At 47.6% G+C, this 19,388-nt stretch overlaps 2 protein-coding genes across 4 annotated transcripts in view; one reads left to right on the forward strand and one right to left on the reverse strand.

Moving 5' to 3' along the window:
- dock3 (dedicator of cytokinesis 3) overlaps positions 1–19,388 on the reverse strand; it is a gene marked incomplete at both ends in the record, with an annotated part of 250,584 nt that overhangs the window by 45,062 nt on the left and 186,134 nt on the right. The window contains one exon of the mRNA XM_083772261.1: positions 18,445–18,569. Within this exon, the coding sequence (XP_083628387.1) occupies positions 18,445–18,569 (125 nt within the window). The remainder of the gene's footprint in view (positions 1–18,444; positions 18,570–19,388) is intronic.
- Positions 1,520–16,687, forward strand: LOC310862743 (proteinase-activated receptor 3-like). Of its 3 annotated transcripts, none has more exons than XM_083770810.1 (7): positions 1,520–1,773; positions 3,588–3,681; positions 4,503–4,670; positions 11,463–11,709; positions 13,249–13,338; positions 14,647–14,963; positions 16,277–16,687. In XM_083770810.1, exons 1-7 carry the CDS (start codon positions 1,704–1,706, stop codon positions 16,653–16,655), a joined length of 1,365 nt encoding a protein of 454 aa, XP_083626936.1. In that variant the 5' UTR covers positions 1,520–1,703; the 3' UTR covers positions 16,656–16,687. The 3 variants fall into 3 exon arrangements, with proteins under 3 accessions (XP_083626936.1, XP_083626938.1, XP_083626937.1); XM_083770812.1 differs by having other exon boundaries at positions 11,463–11,670; XM_083770811.1 differs by having other exon boundaries at positions 3,591–3,681.

Genomic DNA, 19,388 nt, shown 5'->3' on the forward strand with positions numbered 1-19,388 from the left:
CATTGACAGCTAACCTAGTGGGGGAGTGGTTAGTGGGTGGGGGAGTGATTATGCAAGAAATTAGGGGTGTGGACAAGTATCTATTGTCACACCCATTCAAATGGTGCTAAAATGTCAGGATTCTTTGCATGACTTATTCTCTGCTTTGGGGTTTCTGTTTCAACAAGTTTTAGATGGTCATATCTCTTTCAATTATTGTCCAATTTCATTGAATGATACATCATATGAAAGCTTACATTCTGTACTTTAATAATCTGTAAAAATCTGTAATCTGTAAAAATCGAGTTGAGGCATATTCTGCTGGCACTGGTCACAAATGGTGTTTATTTGGCCTGTTTAGAACGTCAGTTCTCAACTTCTCAGGCTATTTATATCACTGTGTGTGCGTGGGTGCACACGTGCATGTCTGCGTGGGGGGTAATCAAGAGTTCCCAGAAGTTTTCGCCAGCTCCCACATTACAAACGGGAGGGGAGAGGAAACGTGGGGCCTGGGGGTGATGGGACACACCAGGAAGGAAGTTACACAACAACAGAATAAACACAGTCCGGGAAACAAAACCAAAAAAAAGAGAGGGAGAGGATGCTGTTGATTCTTTCATTCATCAAATGACTGTGGCCCAAGAATCTTACTTTATCCTTTATTCATTGTTTCAAATCGGCCTCATGGTGACGCTATAAAAGCCCCACTTAACTGAACCATAGGTCATACAATCAACATGTATCATGATTTAACTCCTGTCCATCCGCCTGTGTCCGTGAACAGCTAGTTTTCCCACCGCGGTGAGTAGGTTATCGCCTCAAAACTGGAGTAACTATGTGTGAGCCTCGGGCCAAACCGCACAAATGATTCGCCATGCAACTCCTTGCAACATGCAACTAGTTGCAAATGGTGTGATTTGGGCCTTAAGGAGTGCACACTTTTCTACTATATTATAGTTTTTACTTCATTACAGCATTATTAGTATTAAATGACCACATGTTTTTGGGTTATCCTTTTAGCAATAATAATGTATAACTATCTGCACTTTTTTTTCTCAATCAATTAATCATGACTTCTTTATGAATTTGTTAAAGTGTATTGCTGTGTCAGCACAGTGTCTGTGGAACATGTCCCAACAAATCTATTGCTGTATGAGTGACAGAGATCATCCTTTAAACCAAGCATGAAAAGGTTCGTTACATAAGAGCAGACCTATGCATACAGCTGAGAGAGAGAGAGAGAGAGAGAGAGAGAGAGAGAGAGAGAGCAGTGTTAGTCAGAAAACACACTGACTGACTGATGCCAGACATCATGAATTAATGTTCCCTATGTCTCACTGAGCAGGAAACAGCGTCACACACATACACTCGCCCACACCCACACACACGCACGCACGCAGTATACAGAGCTCTCATTCCGGCAGGGAGGGACAGACAGGCATACAGGCGGTCGCACCGCTGTCAGCACAGAGTGGATTTAGCGTCCTCACTACACTACAGCAGAGCAGAGTCATGTGAACACACACCCTGGCCTACACTACACTACAGCAGAGCAGAGTCATGTGAACACACACCCTACAGCCATGGACCAGAAGACAAACTCCTGGAATACTCACTGGAGTCAATCTATAGTGGAATGTTGATATCGTTCATATGCTGCTCATTAACTGAGGAATAACTTGGAGTGAATCTATACTGTACTTTATCATTGAGCGAGGACTCAAATGGCTAAGCTTGTGTCTGGTGTGTTGGTGGTGTGTCTGATGGCGCTGCCATGGACACACGCAGGCAACGGTAAGTGTCTGGTGTGCAGTGGTGGACAAAGTACTGACATTTGTTACTTAGGTAAAAGTACCAATACTACACTGTAGAAATACTCTTTTACAAGTTCAGGTTCAGAATTCAAAATGTACATGCGTAAAACTACAAAAGTATTGGTATCCATGGACTTAAAGTGACCACTTTGGTAGAGGTTTGGGTTACAATTTACAATTTACAATTTAGGCATTTAGCAGACGCTCTTAATCCAGAGCGACTTACATTTAAGCAAGAACAAAAGCATGGGAATACATCACATAAAAGCATTTATCAATATCATGAAACATGCGTAAGCTAAGAAAGTAACAGTGGAATATCTATATAATGAAACTATACATACACTATACATATAAACTATACATATTTACTACTGTTGTGTACCGGTAGTTACTTTGCCATGATCTTCAAATAGTAAAATCAACAGGAAGTTAACAAGTTAACATAAAAAAGGTTTGTTTATGTACTAAAAGTGTGACTTTGAGAGCTGTTTCAGCTTACAATGTAAGTCAATGAGGACTGAGGAGCATATTTTGAATTATCAATTTCTAATCACTGGAGCATTGTTTTTTTTAAGTTTCTACATTTGCAGTTACATCATGGCAAGGTAACACGATCCAAACCTCTACCAAAGTGGTCTTGCACTTTAAAGTACTAAAAGTACAACTCATCATGCAGAATGTCCCACTTCAAGTTTTCAAACGTATACAATGACAGATCTACTGTACTAGCTCACAATGCATCACATCGCGACGCATTGTGATCTCGTAGATCGGCTATTTTCAAATTAGAGCAGCAGCAGTGAGGATGATCCCCGATCCAATCATTGTTTTGAAAAAGTTTAATGTATACAGTAGGTCCCTGCTTCACTATAGGAGTTGATTAGATGCGATGTCACCGTGTTATTCTATCTCTCTCCCCCTCGCTGTTTCTCTCGCTCTGCATTCTTCCACTGCACTTTGTCTGTGTGCGTGCGTGTGTGTGTGCGTGTGCTCCCCGTCAGAAAACCTTTTATCCCATTCTGACCTGAGATCAGATTCATACGAGGTTTCCGCCGGACACACACTGGTCTGATGAACCCATTCTGACCTGAGATCAGATTCTAAAAATGTCAGTCGCTCTTCGATTTTTCAAAAATAGCAGACCTACAAGCTCATATCGCGCCACTCGGTGGCGCGATATGAGCTTGTAGATCTGCTATTTTTAAATAGCTAAAGCATAACATGATGCTGACACCAAAATGGGTGCCCGGTCAGAATGGGTTAAGTGAGGTCGATTATTTTTTTCCGTGCTCAAACATTCACTCCGATATTCGTCCCGAAAAGCGCGTCCTATGTGCAAACACCTAGAATTCCTTTGTAGATCTTTATTATTATTATTATTATTACAAAACATACATGCAGCATTTCAGCTCCTGTATACATTTCGGCCGAAGCTCACGACGCATTGTGAGCTTGTAGATCTGCTATTTTCTAAGAATGTTTAATACGTTTGAAAATACAGGACTTTTACTTGTAACAGAGTATTTATTCATGTCAGTATTGATGCTTCTACTTAACCCATTCTGGATGGGAATCCCTCTTGGGTTATACTACAGTATTCAAAAAAATATATATTTTTGATGCTGCTACATAAATATTTGAAGTTTTCAGAAAACTTCAGGTCAGGATTTAGAAGGCATTTTTTTTAATCTGACTCAGTACAAAATGGGTTAAGTAAAACATGCGAGTACTTTTTCCACCACTGGAGAAAACAGGGAAATGTGACGGGCCATGTGTTGTGTGTCTTTCCAGAAGGTGTGGATAAGGAACGCGTCAGACAGAACAGACGTCTGGATAAGGGACAGTGGCCTCCATACCCTCAGAGCTGTCCAACTACTGACCTACAGTGAGTGACACCTCCATACCCACACATGTCCGGGAGCTCTGTGCAAGGCGTTGCCTAGCAACGGAAGCTGTCAAAAAATGGATTACCACGATCCCGTTTTATATCATTAAAAAGGACCTAAAGACGTGTATACACTTCCGAGGCGAAGACCCACAGAGGTAGAAACGTTGTAACAAAGAATTTTCCTGGGAGCTACAACTCAGTGTGCGGACATCTCCCTTCCTTTTTCATCGTACGTATTTTTGACCAGCACCTGTAGAATTTCTGGAGATTTGCATGCTTCCTGTCGTATCCTACACTTCCGAGGCACCACGTGTTTTTTTATTGAGAGGACGTGTATACACGTTATTAGCATCCTAAGTGTTAAAGGTCTGGTGAAATAAGTTTTCACACTTTTGGAGCATAATCGGTGGTCATTTGGGCATACCTCCACAAATTTCCCAGTGATTTCATTGGCCGCTGTCTCCCCGACAAACGACCAAAACATATATTTTTGTATTTCTCTCACACAAAACCATTATTATTTATCTTTTGATTTTCTTGTCTTTCAGTAGCAAATGACTGAAAACTCATTTTTTAATCAATTATTTTACAAAGATCCTGTATTTTCTTCTTTTGTTATAGTTCAAATTGTGATCACGATTTAAATTGCATTTTTGCATTAATTTTAATCGATTTTCGATACATTGTTGTTACATGCCTACTGTAGGTCCCATAGAAAAGAGTGTTTTTGTAGTTGTTGATTTGTTTGATATTTGTGTCTGACTGTACCATTATGCCGTTTACATTCAATCAATCGATCAAAAAAACGACACCGACAGACAGAGGGGATGTCATAACAGCAGCATGACAAACACCAGCGGTGTACTCGACCCAAAGACCTTCAACGGAAAACTCCCCAAATCCACCGACGACGACGACGACACCCTTCCCCCCTCCCTGCTGGGGGGCGACCATCATCTCCCCAAAGACAGAGCCCGCCCCTCCAGGTTAGAATAGTTTGGGATTTTTTGTTTCATCTTAGTTCAAAATTTTAGTTCATTTTGACATTTCTTCCATTTCTAGAGTGGATTTGCTAGTTTTTATTTTTGAAAATCCTAATTAGTTTCTTAGCTTTTAGCCTATTTGTTTTAATGTTGGTTTTTAGTTTTGCGTCACAGACCGCAAGGTGCCGACAGCTGGTGTAAAACTGGTACAGCAAAATAAATAGATTCATATTTCATATCCTCCCAAAAAGCTTATTGACAAAAACAAAAGGCATTTTGTCTATACTTTCAGTTAGGCCTATAGTTATATAGTCTTATAAACACACAATACAGTTAGTTACAGTACATTTTTTAAATTGTAGTTTTTTGTGCAGGTGCTTGAAAATCAAATCAACTACATTTGCTACTACCTATAGTAGTGACCGTAATGGACACTTTTTCATGATTGGCTGCCTCGTCTTTAGGCTGTCTGCCTCTAAGCCTATGGGATACTTTTATACCCATAAAACCTATAGTCTGAAGTGCATAAAACGATAGTTACGTATGTAACTACGGTTCTATGAGTCCTGAATGACCGCCAGAGGCGGTGCTTTAAGCACTGAATACGTCCCTTCGCGCATGCGCAGTCGAGTATTTTATACCAACAATGTCGGTTGACCCCGTGATGACCCGGAGTCGTCTATAACTTCCGGCAGTCATACGGGGCTCAGTCCCTACAGAATCTTCTCGCGAGAACACGAGGATTCTGAGTGACAAGAGTGCCTCTGGCGGTCATTCAGGACTCATAGAACCGTAGTTACATACGTAACTATCGTTCTATTTCGTCCCTGCTGACCGCCAGAGGCGGTGCTTTAAGCACTGAATGACTTATACCAGCCAAGTCACGAGGAATCCTGATTACAGACCTCAAAGGGTAGAACCGGAGGATTCGGGGAAGAGGGCCACGTCCACTGGGTGGGGAGTGGCAACATTCACCCTGTAGTACCTTGAGAAAGTGCCTGCCGAAGCCCATGAGGCGGCGGCACAAATGTCCTCCAAGGGCACCCCTCTCATGGCAGCCCATGATGTGGAAATGCTCCTTGTAGAGTGGCACCGTACCCCTGATGGTACGGGGAGGTTACTTGCCTCATAGGCGTGGCTGATTGTGTCTACAATCCAGTGGGACAGGCGCTGCTTGGAGGGAGCGCCGCCTTTGTTCACACCACTATGGCAAAAGAACAGCTGCTCTGCTCGCCTGATGCGTGCAGTAGCTTCAATGTAGGCTCTCAGGGCCCGGACTGGGCACAACAGCTCCAGTTTGTCTGTCAGCTCCCCAGGTGGGGGGTTGAATCGAGCCAGCCTGATAGGCCGGTTGAGGTGAGCCTGCGACAGCACCTTCGGGAGGAATGCTATGTTTGGCCACAGCGTGACCCCCGAGCCGTCTGCGTTCCACCTCAGACATGATTCGCTGACTGACAGAGCGTGCAGTTCACTGACGCGCTTTGCCAATGTAATGGCCAGGAGAAGGGCTGTCTTGCATGACACCCACTTCAGCTCTGCCTGTGCCAAGGGTTCGAAGGTAGGCCCGCACAGGGCGTCCAGTACCCGGTTAAGGTCCCATGAGTATGAGAATGTGTGCTATAGAGCGGAGCGCACCACTTGCCGCTCCAGCACATTGCCGTGTTCGGCCCAGTAGACTGGCATAAACTTCATATGGGTCCCATCAGATTCAAGACATGTCGACACCCGTCTGTCTTGCGTCACGAGGAAGTATGTAGATCGGACTTCCCTTAGTGTGACTGAGGATATACAGCCTCTGTTGCGCCCTTGGGCAGGAGGACACATCACTCCTGGTCTGATAGTAGGGCTCTCGTCATGTTGCTGATAATGGCCATTTTGACCCGCCGGATATGGGGGGCTGGCGTCAGAAGGCACTGCACAGCCCGGAAAGTCACAGTCACAGTCAGGTCCCTGCGTGGGACGCCAGGGAACACGCTGGCCTCTAGTGTGGGCCGGCGGTGATACGCGAGCTCCGAGGGCAGTCAAGATGATTTCATCAATGTTGGAGCTCGGCCCTTTGGGAGGCGGGATGTGTCGTAGGCCTGCAAGCTGCAGCCTGGTCTTCCCCCCCTGGATGGTTCGCTCCGGCGATTCTCGCCCGGCTGAACCACCTAGTGCTCCTGGCTCCTCAGGGAGACTACGGAGAGTTGGCCTAGGCTCATCAGTCAAGCTTGACTGTGAAAACCCGACTTGGCGACGGGCTAGAGATACGATGGACATCAGCCGCCCACGCTCTGAGGACATGACGCCAATGCCTCCAGTGACACACCAAAGGTGACTGAGCCAGTATTAACGTTGCCACTATTAAGTGTGAACGGGAGGCCCCAGTGAGCAGGTTGTCTGTGCTCCTGCACTGGGGTCGAGGTCACCTAGCGTTCTGCCGCCGGGCCTCGTTGGGGAACACAATGAGGGATGCAATGACAGGCTTGGTGGCTGGCATGTAACCCAGGCCAGCCCTTATCGCCTTGTGCGTTCAAATCTATTAAAGTGTCACGTCGCAACGGGTTGTCTCAGGACACTTTTCCCAATCAGGGCAGGGCTGCCAGGATTTCACCATCGGTATAGAGATGGGAGAGGGCCCTGATCGTTCGCCCGGCAGGCCTGTAGCTGTCTCAGGTACAGGCGTGGGGGACGGCGAAGACAGCAAGAAGAAGGCGCTTGGAGGAGCCGACTGCCTGCTTTAGTATGCGTTCCACGGCTATGCGCATGAGCTGAGAAGTGGGAGGCCGGCTCTGATGCCTGGGAGGCACTGCCTTCTGCATCTTCCTCATAGTCATGGAAGTGTGTAGCTTAAGCTGTCAGGGAGAGCACATCAACCTCGAGTCAGTTGTGGCATCGGAGAGGTAGGCGCTTCGGCACCCTCCGAGGTGCCTAGGTGTTATCTGAAGTGAGCATGGCCCTCATGCGGGCCAACTCTGCAGATAGCTGAGCCCTCTCGGATCTGCTGTAGTCAGCGGTCAGACCTTTTCCTCTTGGCACACGGGGCAGGACCAAGGTCGGCTCACGGCTGAAGGAGAGCTTCACACGAGGTACAAAAGTGGGAGCTCTCCATTGTGGTGGCACCGGTTACTCTGGACCGGCCGGTGCACACAAGTCCCAACTAGCCCAGGGCGCGGACGCTACTGGTTGCTAGGTGATGGCCATATGCTTGAGGGAGCGCATACGCTGTCTGTACCAGCAGAGGCTTTCGGGGTACGAAAGTGGGTGCTCTCCGTTGTGGTGGCACCGGTTCCTTTGGACCGGCCGGTGCACACCAGTCCCAACTAGCCCAGGGCGCGGACGCTACTGGTTTGCTAGGTGTTGGCCATATGCTGCAGGGAGGGGGCGCGTACGCTGCCTGTGCCAGCAGAGGCTTTAACTTAGATCGGCATATAATGACTTAATCGAAAAACTGAATGCTGCTATACCTGCCGCAGCCTGTGAATATGCATTTACGTTTATGCAAATGCTCATTGCAGCACTTTGAGATTCAACCAGATGTAAAGTGCATCATAGAAACAGCACACAAACGTTGCTGTTAGATACTGTGCGACCTGCATGGTCGCGGTGGGGGAGGGGAGCTTTACGCTACCTGTACCCCCGGCGGAGGCTTACTTATAATTTATGATAATAAAGTAGCCTTCAGTCAAGGTTTGGACGCTGCTATGTAGCAGCTGTAGTGTTTCCTATGTGACCGTTTATCACGGCACTATGACGCTTATCCAAACTCCAGTGCATTATTATTTATGTTTGCTAGTCCAGAGCGAAACAAAAGACACTTCCAATACACTAGTCACGTGTGCACTACTACGCATTCATGCTGGGAGGAGGGAGCGCTACCGCTGCCTCCCCCAGCCAGGTTCGGTTAAATAAACCGACACAAGCTAGTTTTGGAGAAAAGGCTACAACCGATAGCTCCACCGATAGGGGCCACCTGCTGAAGGAAGGGAGCGCGTACGCTGCCTGTATCAGCTGCAGCTAATGAACATAACAAGCTATACACCAATAGCTGTTAATAAATGCTTGAGCTAACAAACGATTAGTAGTAAGTAACATCAAGCTGGCCGTATGCTGGAGGAGCGGAGCGCATACGCTGCCTGCCCTGTACCAGCTGGGCCAACAAACAGTAAGGCAAGCTATATACAGATAGCTTTTTATCTTCAATAGTATAATAAGCGCTTGGGCTACAACTACAGGTAGCAGCGCCAGTTAGAGAGCTATGCTGGAGACCAGCTAGGCTACTAAAAAACAAGACAAGCTATAGCCTGTTCATAAACAGCTTTAACTTTAAGCTACTGGTAGCAGCTGTGAGCTACGCTGTCAGCAGCGCCAGATACTCTGTGCTGGGGACCAGCTGGGCTAATAGGACCTACAGGTACCCAGGGGCACTAATCCGACCTGTGGGAACAAACCAGGTTGCACCCACTGTATATGCAAAAAACTGTTAATGGAGCTTTGAGCTCCAGGCATACTGGTAGCAGCTTCAGCTAGGCCCACTACTGGGGGCCAGCTGGGTTAACAACCAGACAGGCTATGTACACCAGTAGCTGTTAATACTATTTTGCTACAAACTATACTGGTAGCAACATCAATACCCTGGGAGGACGCAGGAAGCTGCTCCTGTACCGGGCTGATAACAACAACAATACAGCTATTCGCAAAAGCAGTTAAGCTTGAATGCTGCCAATATCGGTATATGGCTTTGGCCAGCAAGGCTCTTGCCATCACCAGCAGGGGCTAAACAAAGCTTAAAAAGTAGCGTGTTTAACAAACGAAGGTAATATGACATCCTTCGGCAAGTCTTATAGTCGCTTATAATAAGCGCTAGCGTTCAGTCGAACAGACCTCGTATGCAGAGCAGGGAGGCGGCGCGAACGCAGCCTTTACCCACACACAGGAGGTTATGCCATGATAAGTATATGATATCATATGAACGTCTGTTTAGCGGGGATAGCGCCGCTTTAAACGATAACGTACCTTCTGTCCGGGGAGGGTTTTGTTAGCCTTCATTACCGGCGAGAGAGATTGGACGCTCCTGCGTCCACGTGACATGGGTTGTCACCGAGTGCCTCCCTCAGATGTTGGGGGCCAAGGCACCCAGGGCAGAGGTCATGCCCATCCTCTGGCCGCAGAGGAGCCTGGCAGGAGGTGCACAGGTGGTGGCGGGGTTCGTCCATTGGAAACCCGCAGATGTAGCCCAGAGCGCGGACGCTAGTGGTCGCTAGGGGTGGAGCCGTAAACTGGTAGGAAGGGAGCGCGGACGCTGCCTGTGCCAGTAGAGGCTACTGTAGCTGCTAAAGGCCGCTTAGCTGGAGGGAGGGGGCGCGCACGCCGCCTATGCCAGGTAAGGGGTGCTCTAGCAGAGACCAGTATATATGATATATATATAATGATATAGTTATATATATATAATTTCAGAAAAACCAACCTATAAAGTGGCAATGGCTCTGTGCCAAATTAAAGTACACTATTTGAGAACAAGTGACTAAATCAGTCAAGCCAATTCATATAACCGGGGTTACTGACGTAACCTCGCGGTGGTGCTATATAGCTGGCCAGTGCCAGCAAAGACTCATTCAGAGAGGCAGAGTAATATAGCAGTAAATAAGTACACTTATAAGTAGTATAAGTATAAGTATAAGTAGTAAGCAAATAATAATAGCGTCGACTCACGTGCTGGGAGCGGGTAGCGCTAACGCTTGCCGTCACCAGCACTGCGGCGCAGCCTTCGTGGGAAAACAAGACAGCGTAAGCTGTCAAAGAGAACGAGCTATCCGTTCAACTTTGACGGGTGCTAAACGGGACGCTCAGGTCGCCGTTTGTAGCACGCGGCGGTGCTATATAGCTGGCCAGTGCCAGCAAAGACTCGCTCAGAGAGGCAGAGTAATATAGCAGTAGATAAGTACACTTATAAGTATAAGTAGTATAAGTATAAGTAGTATAGGTAAGTAGTAAACAAATAATACTAGCGTCGACTCACGTGCTGGGAGCGGGTAGTGCTAACGCTTGCCGTCACCAGCACTGCGGCGCAGCCTTCGTGGGAAAACAAGCTGTCAAAGAGAACGAGCTATCCGTTCAACTTTGACGGGTGCTAAAACGGGACGCTCAGGTCGCCGTTTGTAGCACGCGACCGTGTGTGTTGCAGGGAAGCAGCGCGCACGCAGCCTATGCGAACAGGGGTTGTCTGCTTACCTTGTTCCCACGGGGAAAGAAGACGATGTGAAGCCCAGCTCCACTCGAAAACGATACAATAATAGTAGTATTAAGTCGCAGTCCCTGGAGGGCGAACGCACGCGTCACAGCTCCGACCAACAATGGTCGCGGGACTACCGGCGACTTAGTAGTAGCAAAGCAATAGTTCTGTTATCGTGCAGTTTAATTCTGCTGTAGAACTCTGTGCTATGTACAACTTGCGCAAAGCGAGAAGAAATTAGGGACTGAGCCCCGTATGACTGCCGGAAGTTATAGACGACTCCGGGTCATCACGGGGTCAACCGACATTGTTGGTATAAAATACTCGACTGCGCATGCGCGAAGGGACGTATTCAGTGCTTAAAGCACCGCCTCTGGCGGTCAGCAGGGACGAAATAGAACCCATACTCTGAACGTCGCAATGTGAAGCCATGAGCTGAGGCAGAGGCTGCGGCACACACAATTATTATTTATTATACTGTAGATGTTCACCTTTCTGCACCTTTTTAATTTCAGTTACCGACATTGTTTTTTAAATTTTCGTTTTGCTTATTATTTGGTTAATTTTCTCGAATAACCTTGCAGCACCCCAACCCCCACCGCGCCCTGGCTGGAGGTGGACACCGGCAACCCGGCGGTGGGCTACGCGGCGGGGGTCCTGAGCACGTGCCTCATCCCCGCGGCCTACGTCCTGGCCATGGCGCTGGGCATCCCCTCCAACCTCTACATCCTGCTGTTCCTCAAGTCCAGAACCTCCCGGAGCGCCAGGACCAAGAACCTGTCCTCCACCACGGTTAGTGGAGTGAGGACCAAGAACCTGTCCTCCACCACGGTTAGTGCAGTGAGGACCAATTAAGAACCTGTCCTCCACTACGGTTAGTGCAGTGAGGACCAATTAAGAACCTGTCCTCCACCACGGTTAGTGCAGTGAGGACCAATTAAGAACCTGTCCACCACCACGGTTAGTGCAGTGAGGACCAATTAAGAACCTGTCCTCCACTACGGTTAGTGCAGTGTGAGGACCAATTAAGAACCTGTCCTCCACCACGGTTAGTGCAGTTTGGACCAATTAAGAACCTGTCCTCCACCACGGTTAGTGCAGTGAGTACCAATTAAGAACCTGTCACCCACGGTTAGTGCAGTGAGGACCAATTAAGAACCTGTCCACCACCACGGTTAGTGCAGTGAGGACCAATTAAGAACCTGTCCTCCACCACGGTTAGTGCAGTGAGGACCAATTAAGAACCTGTCCTCCACCACGGTTAGTGCAGTGAGGACCAATTAAGAACCTGTCCTCCACCACGGTTAGTGCAGTGAGGACCAATTAAGAACCTGTCCTCCACCACGGTTAGTGCAGTGAGGACCAATTAAGAACCTGTCCTCCACCACGGTTAGTGCAGTGAGGACCAATTAAGAACCTGTCCTCCACTACGGTTAGTGCAGTGTGAGGACCAATTAAGAACCTGTCCTCCACCACGGTTAGTGCAGTGTGAGGACCAATTAAGAACCTGTCCTCCACTACGGTTAGTGCAGTGTGAGGACCAATTAAGAACCTGTCCTCCACTACGGTTAGTGCAGTGTGAGGACCAATTAAGAACCTGTCCTCCACCACAGTTAGTGCAGGGAATATTATCAGAAAGACCAAAAAAAAATCCAATCTGAGAATAAATTCCTTACCAACAAATGTCTTCCCCAATGTGTTTGTAAAGGTGTCTACTCTAGTAACACACGTCTCACAAAGACTGAAATTCAGTTTTCCTATAGGGGAATCTGTGACAGCTGCAGAAAGTTGGGCTGTCACTAACCTATATGCAGGCAACAATTTACATGTGACGGGTCAAACTAGGGGTTTTTATGATTCTGAATTCATTGCAAGTATTTAGTTTTGCACGGAAAACACTATATGGGCTAAAAACGACCATAGCCACTTTTCCAAGTCATCACATTTCTCATGATGCTGATGGCTATTTTTAGCCCAAAGAGGGTTTTTCGTGCAAAACAAAGTGCTTCAATGGATTCAGAATCATGAAAAAACCCTAGTTTGACATGGGTCAAACAGGCTTGTTAAAGTTTTTGTACATTTTGCCTACATAAAGTTATTAATGGTACTGTAGGCCTACCCCAATTTTCATCAGCTGTTACAGATTCCCCCTTTAGGGAAAGTGAATTTCAGAATCTGTGATATGTGTTACTAGACACCTTTACAAACAAATATGTAGGAGCGCACATCAATAGTGGGCAGGTGCTGACCGCGGGAGACAAACTTAGACAGAGAAGAGAGCACAGTTCTAGACACCTTTACAAAGACTTTGGTGAAGGCATTTCTTCGTAAGGCGTTTATTCTCAGATGTTTTTAATATCTCTTGACTAGGTGCTCTACCTCAGCCTGGCGCTGTCCGACCTGCTGCTGCTCTGCTCACTGGGCCTCAGGGTGCACTACCATCTCAACCACAATGACTGGGTTATTATTATTATTATTATTATATTACGCTGTAAGATGTGCAGTTTAAAATGGTTTTAATTCATGTCTGTAGGCGACTCCTCCGCCGCACTCCAGTTATGTTTAACCCCAGTTTCTGAGTCATATTAATTGGTGGATTTTTGCCATTTGACAATGAACGGCACCAATTTGTGCTGGGACCACAATACCGGCCTGTCATTTCACTGGCGCTCCTGGAGCAATAGTGCTGTGGTCCGTCCGAGACATCCACCACTTTTTACATGCAGTGCTGCTAGTCAAAATATTCTCCTAGTCTTCCACACCTGTATAGTTAAAATTTTAAGCCACGATTGCACCTTTTTAACTGTGCTGTTCTTGCCACCGTTGAGTTTGTTGTGATCCGTGAACGCATTGTCGGCGCAAAGCCAACATGCACGGCACTGACAACATATTAATATTATACAGGAGGCCCAGGCCGTAGCGTAACGGTCTGGGCACCGGACTGGTGATCCAGTCGCGGTGTGCCGCGGGTTCGACTCCCGGACCCGACACGGCCTTTACCGCATGTCATCCCCCCATCTCTCTCCCGTTTTCTGTCAGCCTACTTTCTATCCCTTAAAAAAAAATCAATAAAGGCGTAAGCCGCAAAAAAATATCTTAAAAAAAAAAAAAAAATTATACAGGAAAGCAAAACTTGAGCTACGAGAGACAGTGAAAGCCACGCCTCCGTCGCAGTCAAAATAGTAGCAGTATTTTGGTGTTTTCTAGGCGTGTATGTGTACGGAATTGCCAATCCGTGCTATTTCACCGTGTTTGGCTGTTCCAGGTGTTTAGTTTCATGTGGTCATGTGATCATTCTATCCAGGTGTTTGGTTTCAAGTGGTCATGTGATCATTCTATCCAGCTGTTTGGTTTCACGTGGTCATGTGATCATTCTATCCAGGTGTTTGGTTTCACGTGGTCATGTGATCATTCTATCCAGGTGTTTGGTTTCACGTGGTCATGTGATCATTCATCCAGGTGTTTGGTTTCACGTGGTCTTGTGATCATTCTATCCAGGTGTTTGGTTTCACGTGGTCATGTGATCATTCTATCCAGGTGTTCGGTTTCACGTGGTCATGTGATCATTCCTCCAGGTGTTTGGTTTCACGTGGTCATGTGATCATTCTATCCAGCTGTTTGGTTTCACGTGGTCATGTGATCATTCTATCCAGGTGTTTGGCTTCACGTGGTCATGTGATCATTCCTCCAGCTGTTTGGTTTCACGTGGTCAGGTGATCATTCCATCCAGGTGTTTGGCTTCACGTGGTCATGTGATCATTCCTCCAGGTGTTCGGGGAGGCGGCCTGTCGCCTGGCCACCGCCTCCTTCTACTGGAACGTGTCTTGCTCCGCCCACACCATCGCCTGCATCAGCGTGAGCCGCTACCTGGCCGTGGCGCGGCCCTTCCTCTACCGCCGGCTGCCCAAGACGGCCCTGGCGGCGGGCTCCTGCCTGGCGGCGTGGCTCCTGTTCGGGGCCTCCGTGGTCCCGGAGCTCCTGGTGCACCAGAGCTACCGCATCCCCCGTCTGGGCGGGGTCACCACCTGCCACGACGTGCTCCCCCTGCGGGACAGCCCACAGCACGCCCTGCTGGTGCCCTACAGGTACTGCTGGTCCTTATCCCATTCTGACCTGAGATCAGATTCATACGAGGTTTCCGCCGGACACACACTGGTCCTGATGAACCCATTCTGACCTGAGATCAGATTCTAGAAATGTCAGTCGTTCTTCGATTTTTCAAAAAATAGCAGACCTACAAGCTCGTATCGCGCCACTCGGTGGCGCGATATGAGCTTGTAGATCTGCTATTTTTAAATAGCTAAAGCATAACATGATGCCAACACCAAAATGGGTGCCCGTTCAGAATGGGTTATAGTACACATAGTATACTTATTATAAAATAATAATCTATATCATTATGTTTTTAAAACGAGCATTTTAACTCAAATCTTTACTTCTGGAGGTCCCAGGCACAACACATTTACAGATGGGGTTAATAAGGGTCCGCGGCCAAAGAAATGTTTGTGGGTGGTTCTTTGGGATGAAAACATTTCAGAATCACTTCGTGAACCGACTGCGCTTTGCAAATATCATTGTCATTCCTGTCCCGTATGTTAGAAGATTTAGATATTTACGTATAGCGTAATATGACATAAATGTAATTTGCTACAAAGTAACAATAATAATTCAGGTGGTGCCGTGGATGAAGACGTTATTTACAGGAAGGTGTCCAGGAACCAAAGCGGTAGTCCCATAGAGTTATATATCTATAGAGAAGACACCCGAGTTCTCCTCCCATCCACTTGCATTAAGTTGCTCAAAAGCGCATGAGGCGGATTCACTCCTCCTTCCTGGTAGGAACAGAGTGCATTCTGGGAAGATTGCAATGGTGAGTGGCCCCAAACACATGAACGCGCTGCCGTTGAACGCGCACGAGCGTCGTCCGTCGTGAACGTGTACAATGTTAGTCAACAGACAGCGCGTTCATGTGTTTGGGGCCAGGCTGCAATACCTTCATTCGGCCACTATGTCCATTTCGCCTCAAGATTTCCTCTGGGTGCCTTCTCTATTCATATATATACTCTAAGGGTAGTCCCCATGCAGGCCTCGCTGGGTAGAACTGGCTCTTCTTTTCTTTTGAAAACCAAACGCCTGTGGCCTCCGAGGCTACGACGTATCGACCATAAACACATCCCTGTTGTCGTCCCAGGCTGGCGCTGGTGTGTGTGGGCGTGTGTAAACTCATACCGTGGTCGTTCCAGGCTGGCGCCGGTGTGTGTGGGCGTGTGTAAACTCATACCGTGGTCGTCCCAGGCTGGCGCTGGTGTGTGTGGGCGTGTGTAAACTCATACCGTGGTCGTTCCAGGCTGGCGCTGGTGTGTGTATAACTATAAACTCATCCCCGTTGTTGTTCCAGGCTGGCGCTGGTGTGTGTGGGCGTGACGCTGCCCTTCGTGGCATGCGTGCTGTCCCAGGGGGCCATGGTGTACCACCTGTCCACCACCGCCGGGGGGCGGCGCCACTGGGCGCCCTTCGTCAGGGTCAGCTTCCTGGTCTTCCTCATCTTCCTGCTGTGCTTCGCCCCGGCCGCGGCGCTCCACGCGGCACACTACGCCCGCGTGGCGGTCGCCGGGGACCACCGTCTGTACCGCTACTACCGGGGGGTGGTCTGTCTCTGCTGCGTCCACGCATGTCTGGACCCCTTCCTGTGTCTCCTCATGTCCAAGACCATCGCCTCCAAACTCACCTTCAAGTCCCTCAGGAGGAAGTCCCAGGCGCCGGCTGCGGTAGTCTGACATCTGTGTGTGTGTGCGTGTGCGTGTGCGTGTGCGTGTGTGTGTGTGTGTGTGTGTGTGTGTGTGTGTGTGTGTGTGCGCTCGTGCACAAGCGTTGATGTATGTGTGTCTGTGTGTGTGTCTGTGCGTGTGTGTGCATACGTACGTGCGTGTGCACTCTAGTGCCTGCCTGGGCACAGACATGCCCTACCAGGCTAGCTAATTAGGGGCATTATCTGTACTGTTTTATTATGTGCAATTAAAATGTTTAAACATGAGATTACAATCATGTTGTCTGTTTCTATGAGTTTGGCTCAAGTAAGCCTTGCCATGAGACCCATCTCCTGTTTCTGTAGCATGAGGCAGCTTGATGTACAAGTACAGTACACGCCATGGACATGAGGCTAGTATGCCGCAGGGACTTACAATCCAACCCCTTGATGCTGAGTGCCAAGCAGGGAGGCACTGGGTCCCCTTTTCGATTGAACCCCGACCTCCCAGTCTCAGGGCGGACACTCTAAACCACAAGGCCACTGAGCTGTAATACTAATAACACACTCTAACCACAAGGCCACTGAGCTGTAATACTAATAACACACTCTAACCACTATAGGCCACTGAGCTAGTTTGGTTCGAGCGTAGACTGAACAAATTAATGGACAGCCTCCCGTGCTGGTTTTACAGACCGTAAACGAAGCCTATATCTTTCTATTGTGACATTCTGAAATGGAACTGGAATGAATGCTAATGGTTGGTACCAGAGGGGGGGGGGGGTCAATGGGTGAGTCTTCCCCTCCTACATCATGCCCTATTTTATCATCGATTAAAAAAAAAAAAATGGCGCCATTATCGCAAAACGCATATCATGGTGACTGAAAGTAAAATTTTAACTAGCGACCGGAAGCATGACAATGTTTATTAAGGTAATAAAATCACGTGTAAAGTTCGGCAAAAAACCCATCCACTTGAATAGAGCATTATTGCTTCTGACACCAGCAGGAGGAAACAGCGAGACTACAGGCCATTTATTCCCATGCTGAGCCCTGGCAGGGGTCAAGTAGAGGTGAGAACACGTTGGGACTGCTGACTGCTTCATTCCACACAGACATGTTTCAACATCCTCCCATTCGCCCATCTGGTTGTCTGCCTGTCTGTCTGCCTGTCTGTCTGTCTGCCTGTCTGTCTGCCTGTCTGCCTGTCTGCCTGTCTGCCTGTCTGTCTGTCATAATCAATGGTGCTCAAACCTTTTCATGGGTTGTTCCCATTCAAAAAACAATTACTCGCACATTTTCAAAAAATGGCAGATCTACAAACTCACGTCAGGGAAGTACAGTTCAATACAAGGTCTTCTAACATGTCTCCATCAGTGTAAAAAGGGCATATACTGTAGTAGCATGTCTGTACCTTCAGTATGTCTACATCAGTCTATACAGGACACATAGTAGCATGTCTGTACCTTCAGTGTGTCTACATCAGTCTATACAGGAATAGTATAGCATGTCTGTACCTTCAGTATGTCTACATCAGTTTATCGCATTCTGACCGGGCACCCATTTTGGTGTCAGCATCATGTTATGCTTTAGCTATTTAAAAATAGCAGATCTACAAGCTCATATCGCGCCACCGAGTGGCGCGATACGAGCTTGTAGGTCTGCTATTTTTGAAAAATCGAAGAGCGACTGACATTTTTAGAATCTGATCTCAGGTCAGAATGGGTTCATCAGACCAGTGTGTGTCCAGTGGAAACCTCGTATGAATCTGATCTCAGGTCAGAATGGGTTATACAGGACACATAGTAGCATGTCTGTACCTTCAGTATGTCTCCATCAGCGTACAGGACATAGACGGTGACCTCTATGTTCTTCTGGACACTCTTCCCTCCTCTCTCAAAGTCCCCGCGCTCCAGGGTCAGGTACAGGTCATTACGGACGTCACCTGAGAATCAGACCAAGGACGTACAGTAACAGTTACTTACTTCAAAAGCATTGGGCAAAGTACTGTAAGTGTGTGCGTATGCGTCAGTGTCGACAAAAACTATGACAAAAAAAAACTTTCCACTTATGAAAGCCCCCCCCATCCAAAAAGTTAAAAACTAAGCCATGACGACTAAGAATACGCCTAAATATATTGACAATTTTGCCGACAAATACAAACTAGACCAAAATGTTAGGGAGGGACTAGCTCTGGTCCATAGCTCTAATGCGTTGCATTTAGAGCTATGTTACTCTCGACTTCCGCCGCTCACATGAATGCAGACCAGCCTCTCGTCTTTAACGTAAATAAAAAGAAAGTTTTTGCTACTCACCAAAACAAAGGCGGGTTGTGTCATTAGAAAGCCTACTTTCCTTAGTGGGAGCACTCTGATCCCCCCACCACACGTATAAACGGTACTTTTTGGCCAGAAAGGGATTTTATTTTAAAAATATACTCTATGAGGCAATTCTCTGGGCAATATCGGTAGAAGGCGCAGTGGAGTAACTAAAAGTATTTTTTTTCCCGGTGGAAACAAAATCCCCTTTTGGAGAAAGGCACCCTGTGACCCAGGGCTGGTAACGGAAGCGATTGACGTCAGACTCCGGTACTCTATTGCTGCATGTGTATCATGTGATCCTCACCTGGCATGACGACATCGTAATGACATCATGTGATCCTCACCTGGCATGATGACATCGTAATGACATCATGTGATCCTCACCTGGCATGATGACATCGTAATGACATCATGTGATCCTCACCTGGCATGATGACATCGTA

This window comes from Protomyctophum parallelum (genome assembly GCF_964188405.1).
Source record: "Protomyctophum parallelum genome assembly, chromosome: 8".
Taxonomy (NCBI): Eukaryota; Metazoa; Chordata; class Actinopteri; order Myctophiformes; family Myctophidae; genus Protomyctophum; species Protomyctophum parallelum.

Bases quoted from the DNA above. Each gene is read 5' to 3' on its own strand.
- LOC310862743 (XM_083770810.1), top strand. From the start codon at position 1,704: ATGGCTAAGCTTGTGTCTGGTGTGTTGGTGGTGTGTCTGATGGCGCTG. The intron at 3,682-4,502 runs GTGAGTGACACC...CGACACCGACAG, and splicing joins TGTCCAACTACTGACCTACA to ACAGAGGGGATGTCATAACA. The intron at 11,710-13,248 runs GTTAGTGCAGTG...TCTCTTGACTAG, and splicing joins AGAACCTGTCCTCCACCACG to GTGCTCTACCTCAGCCTGGC.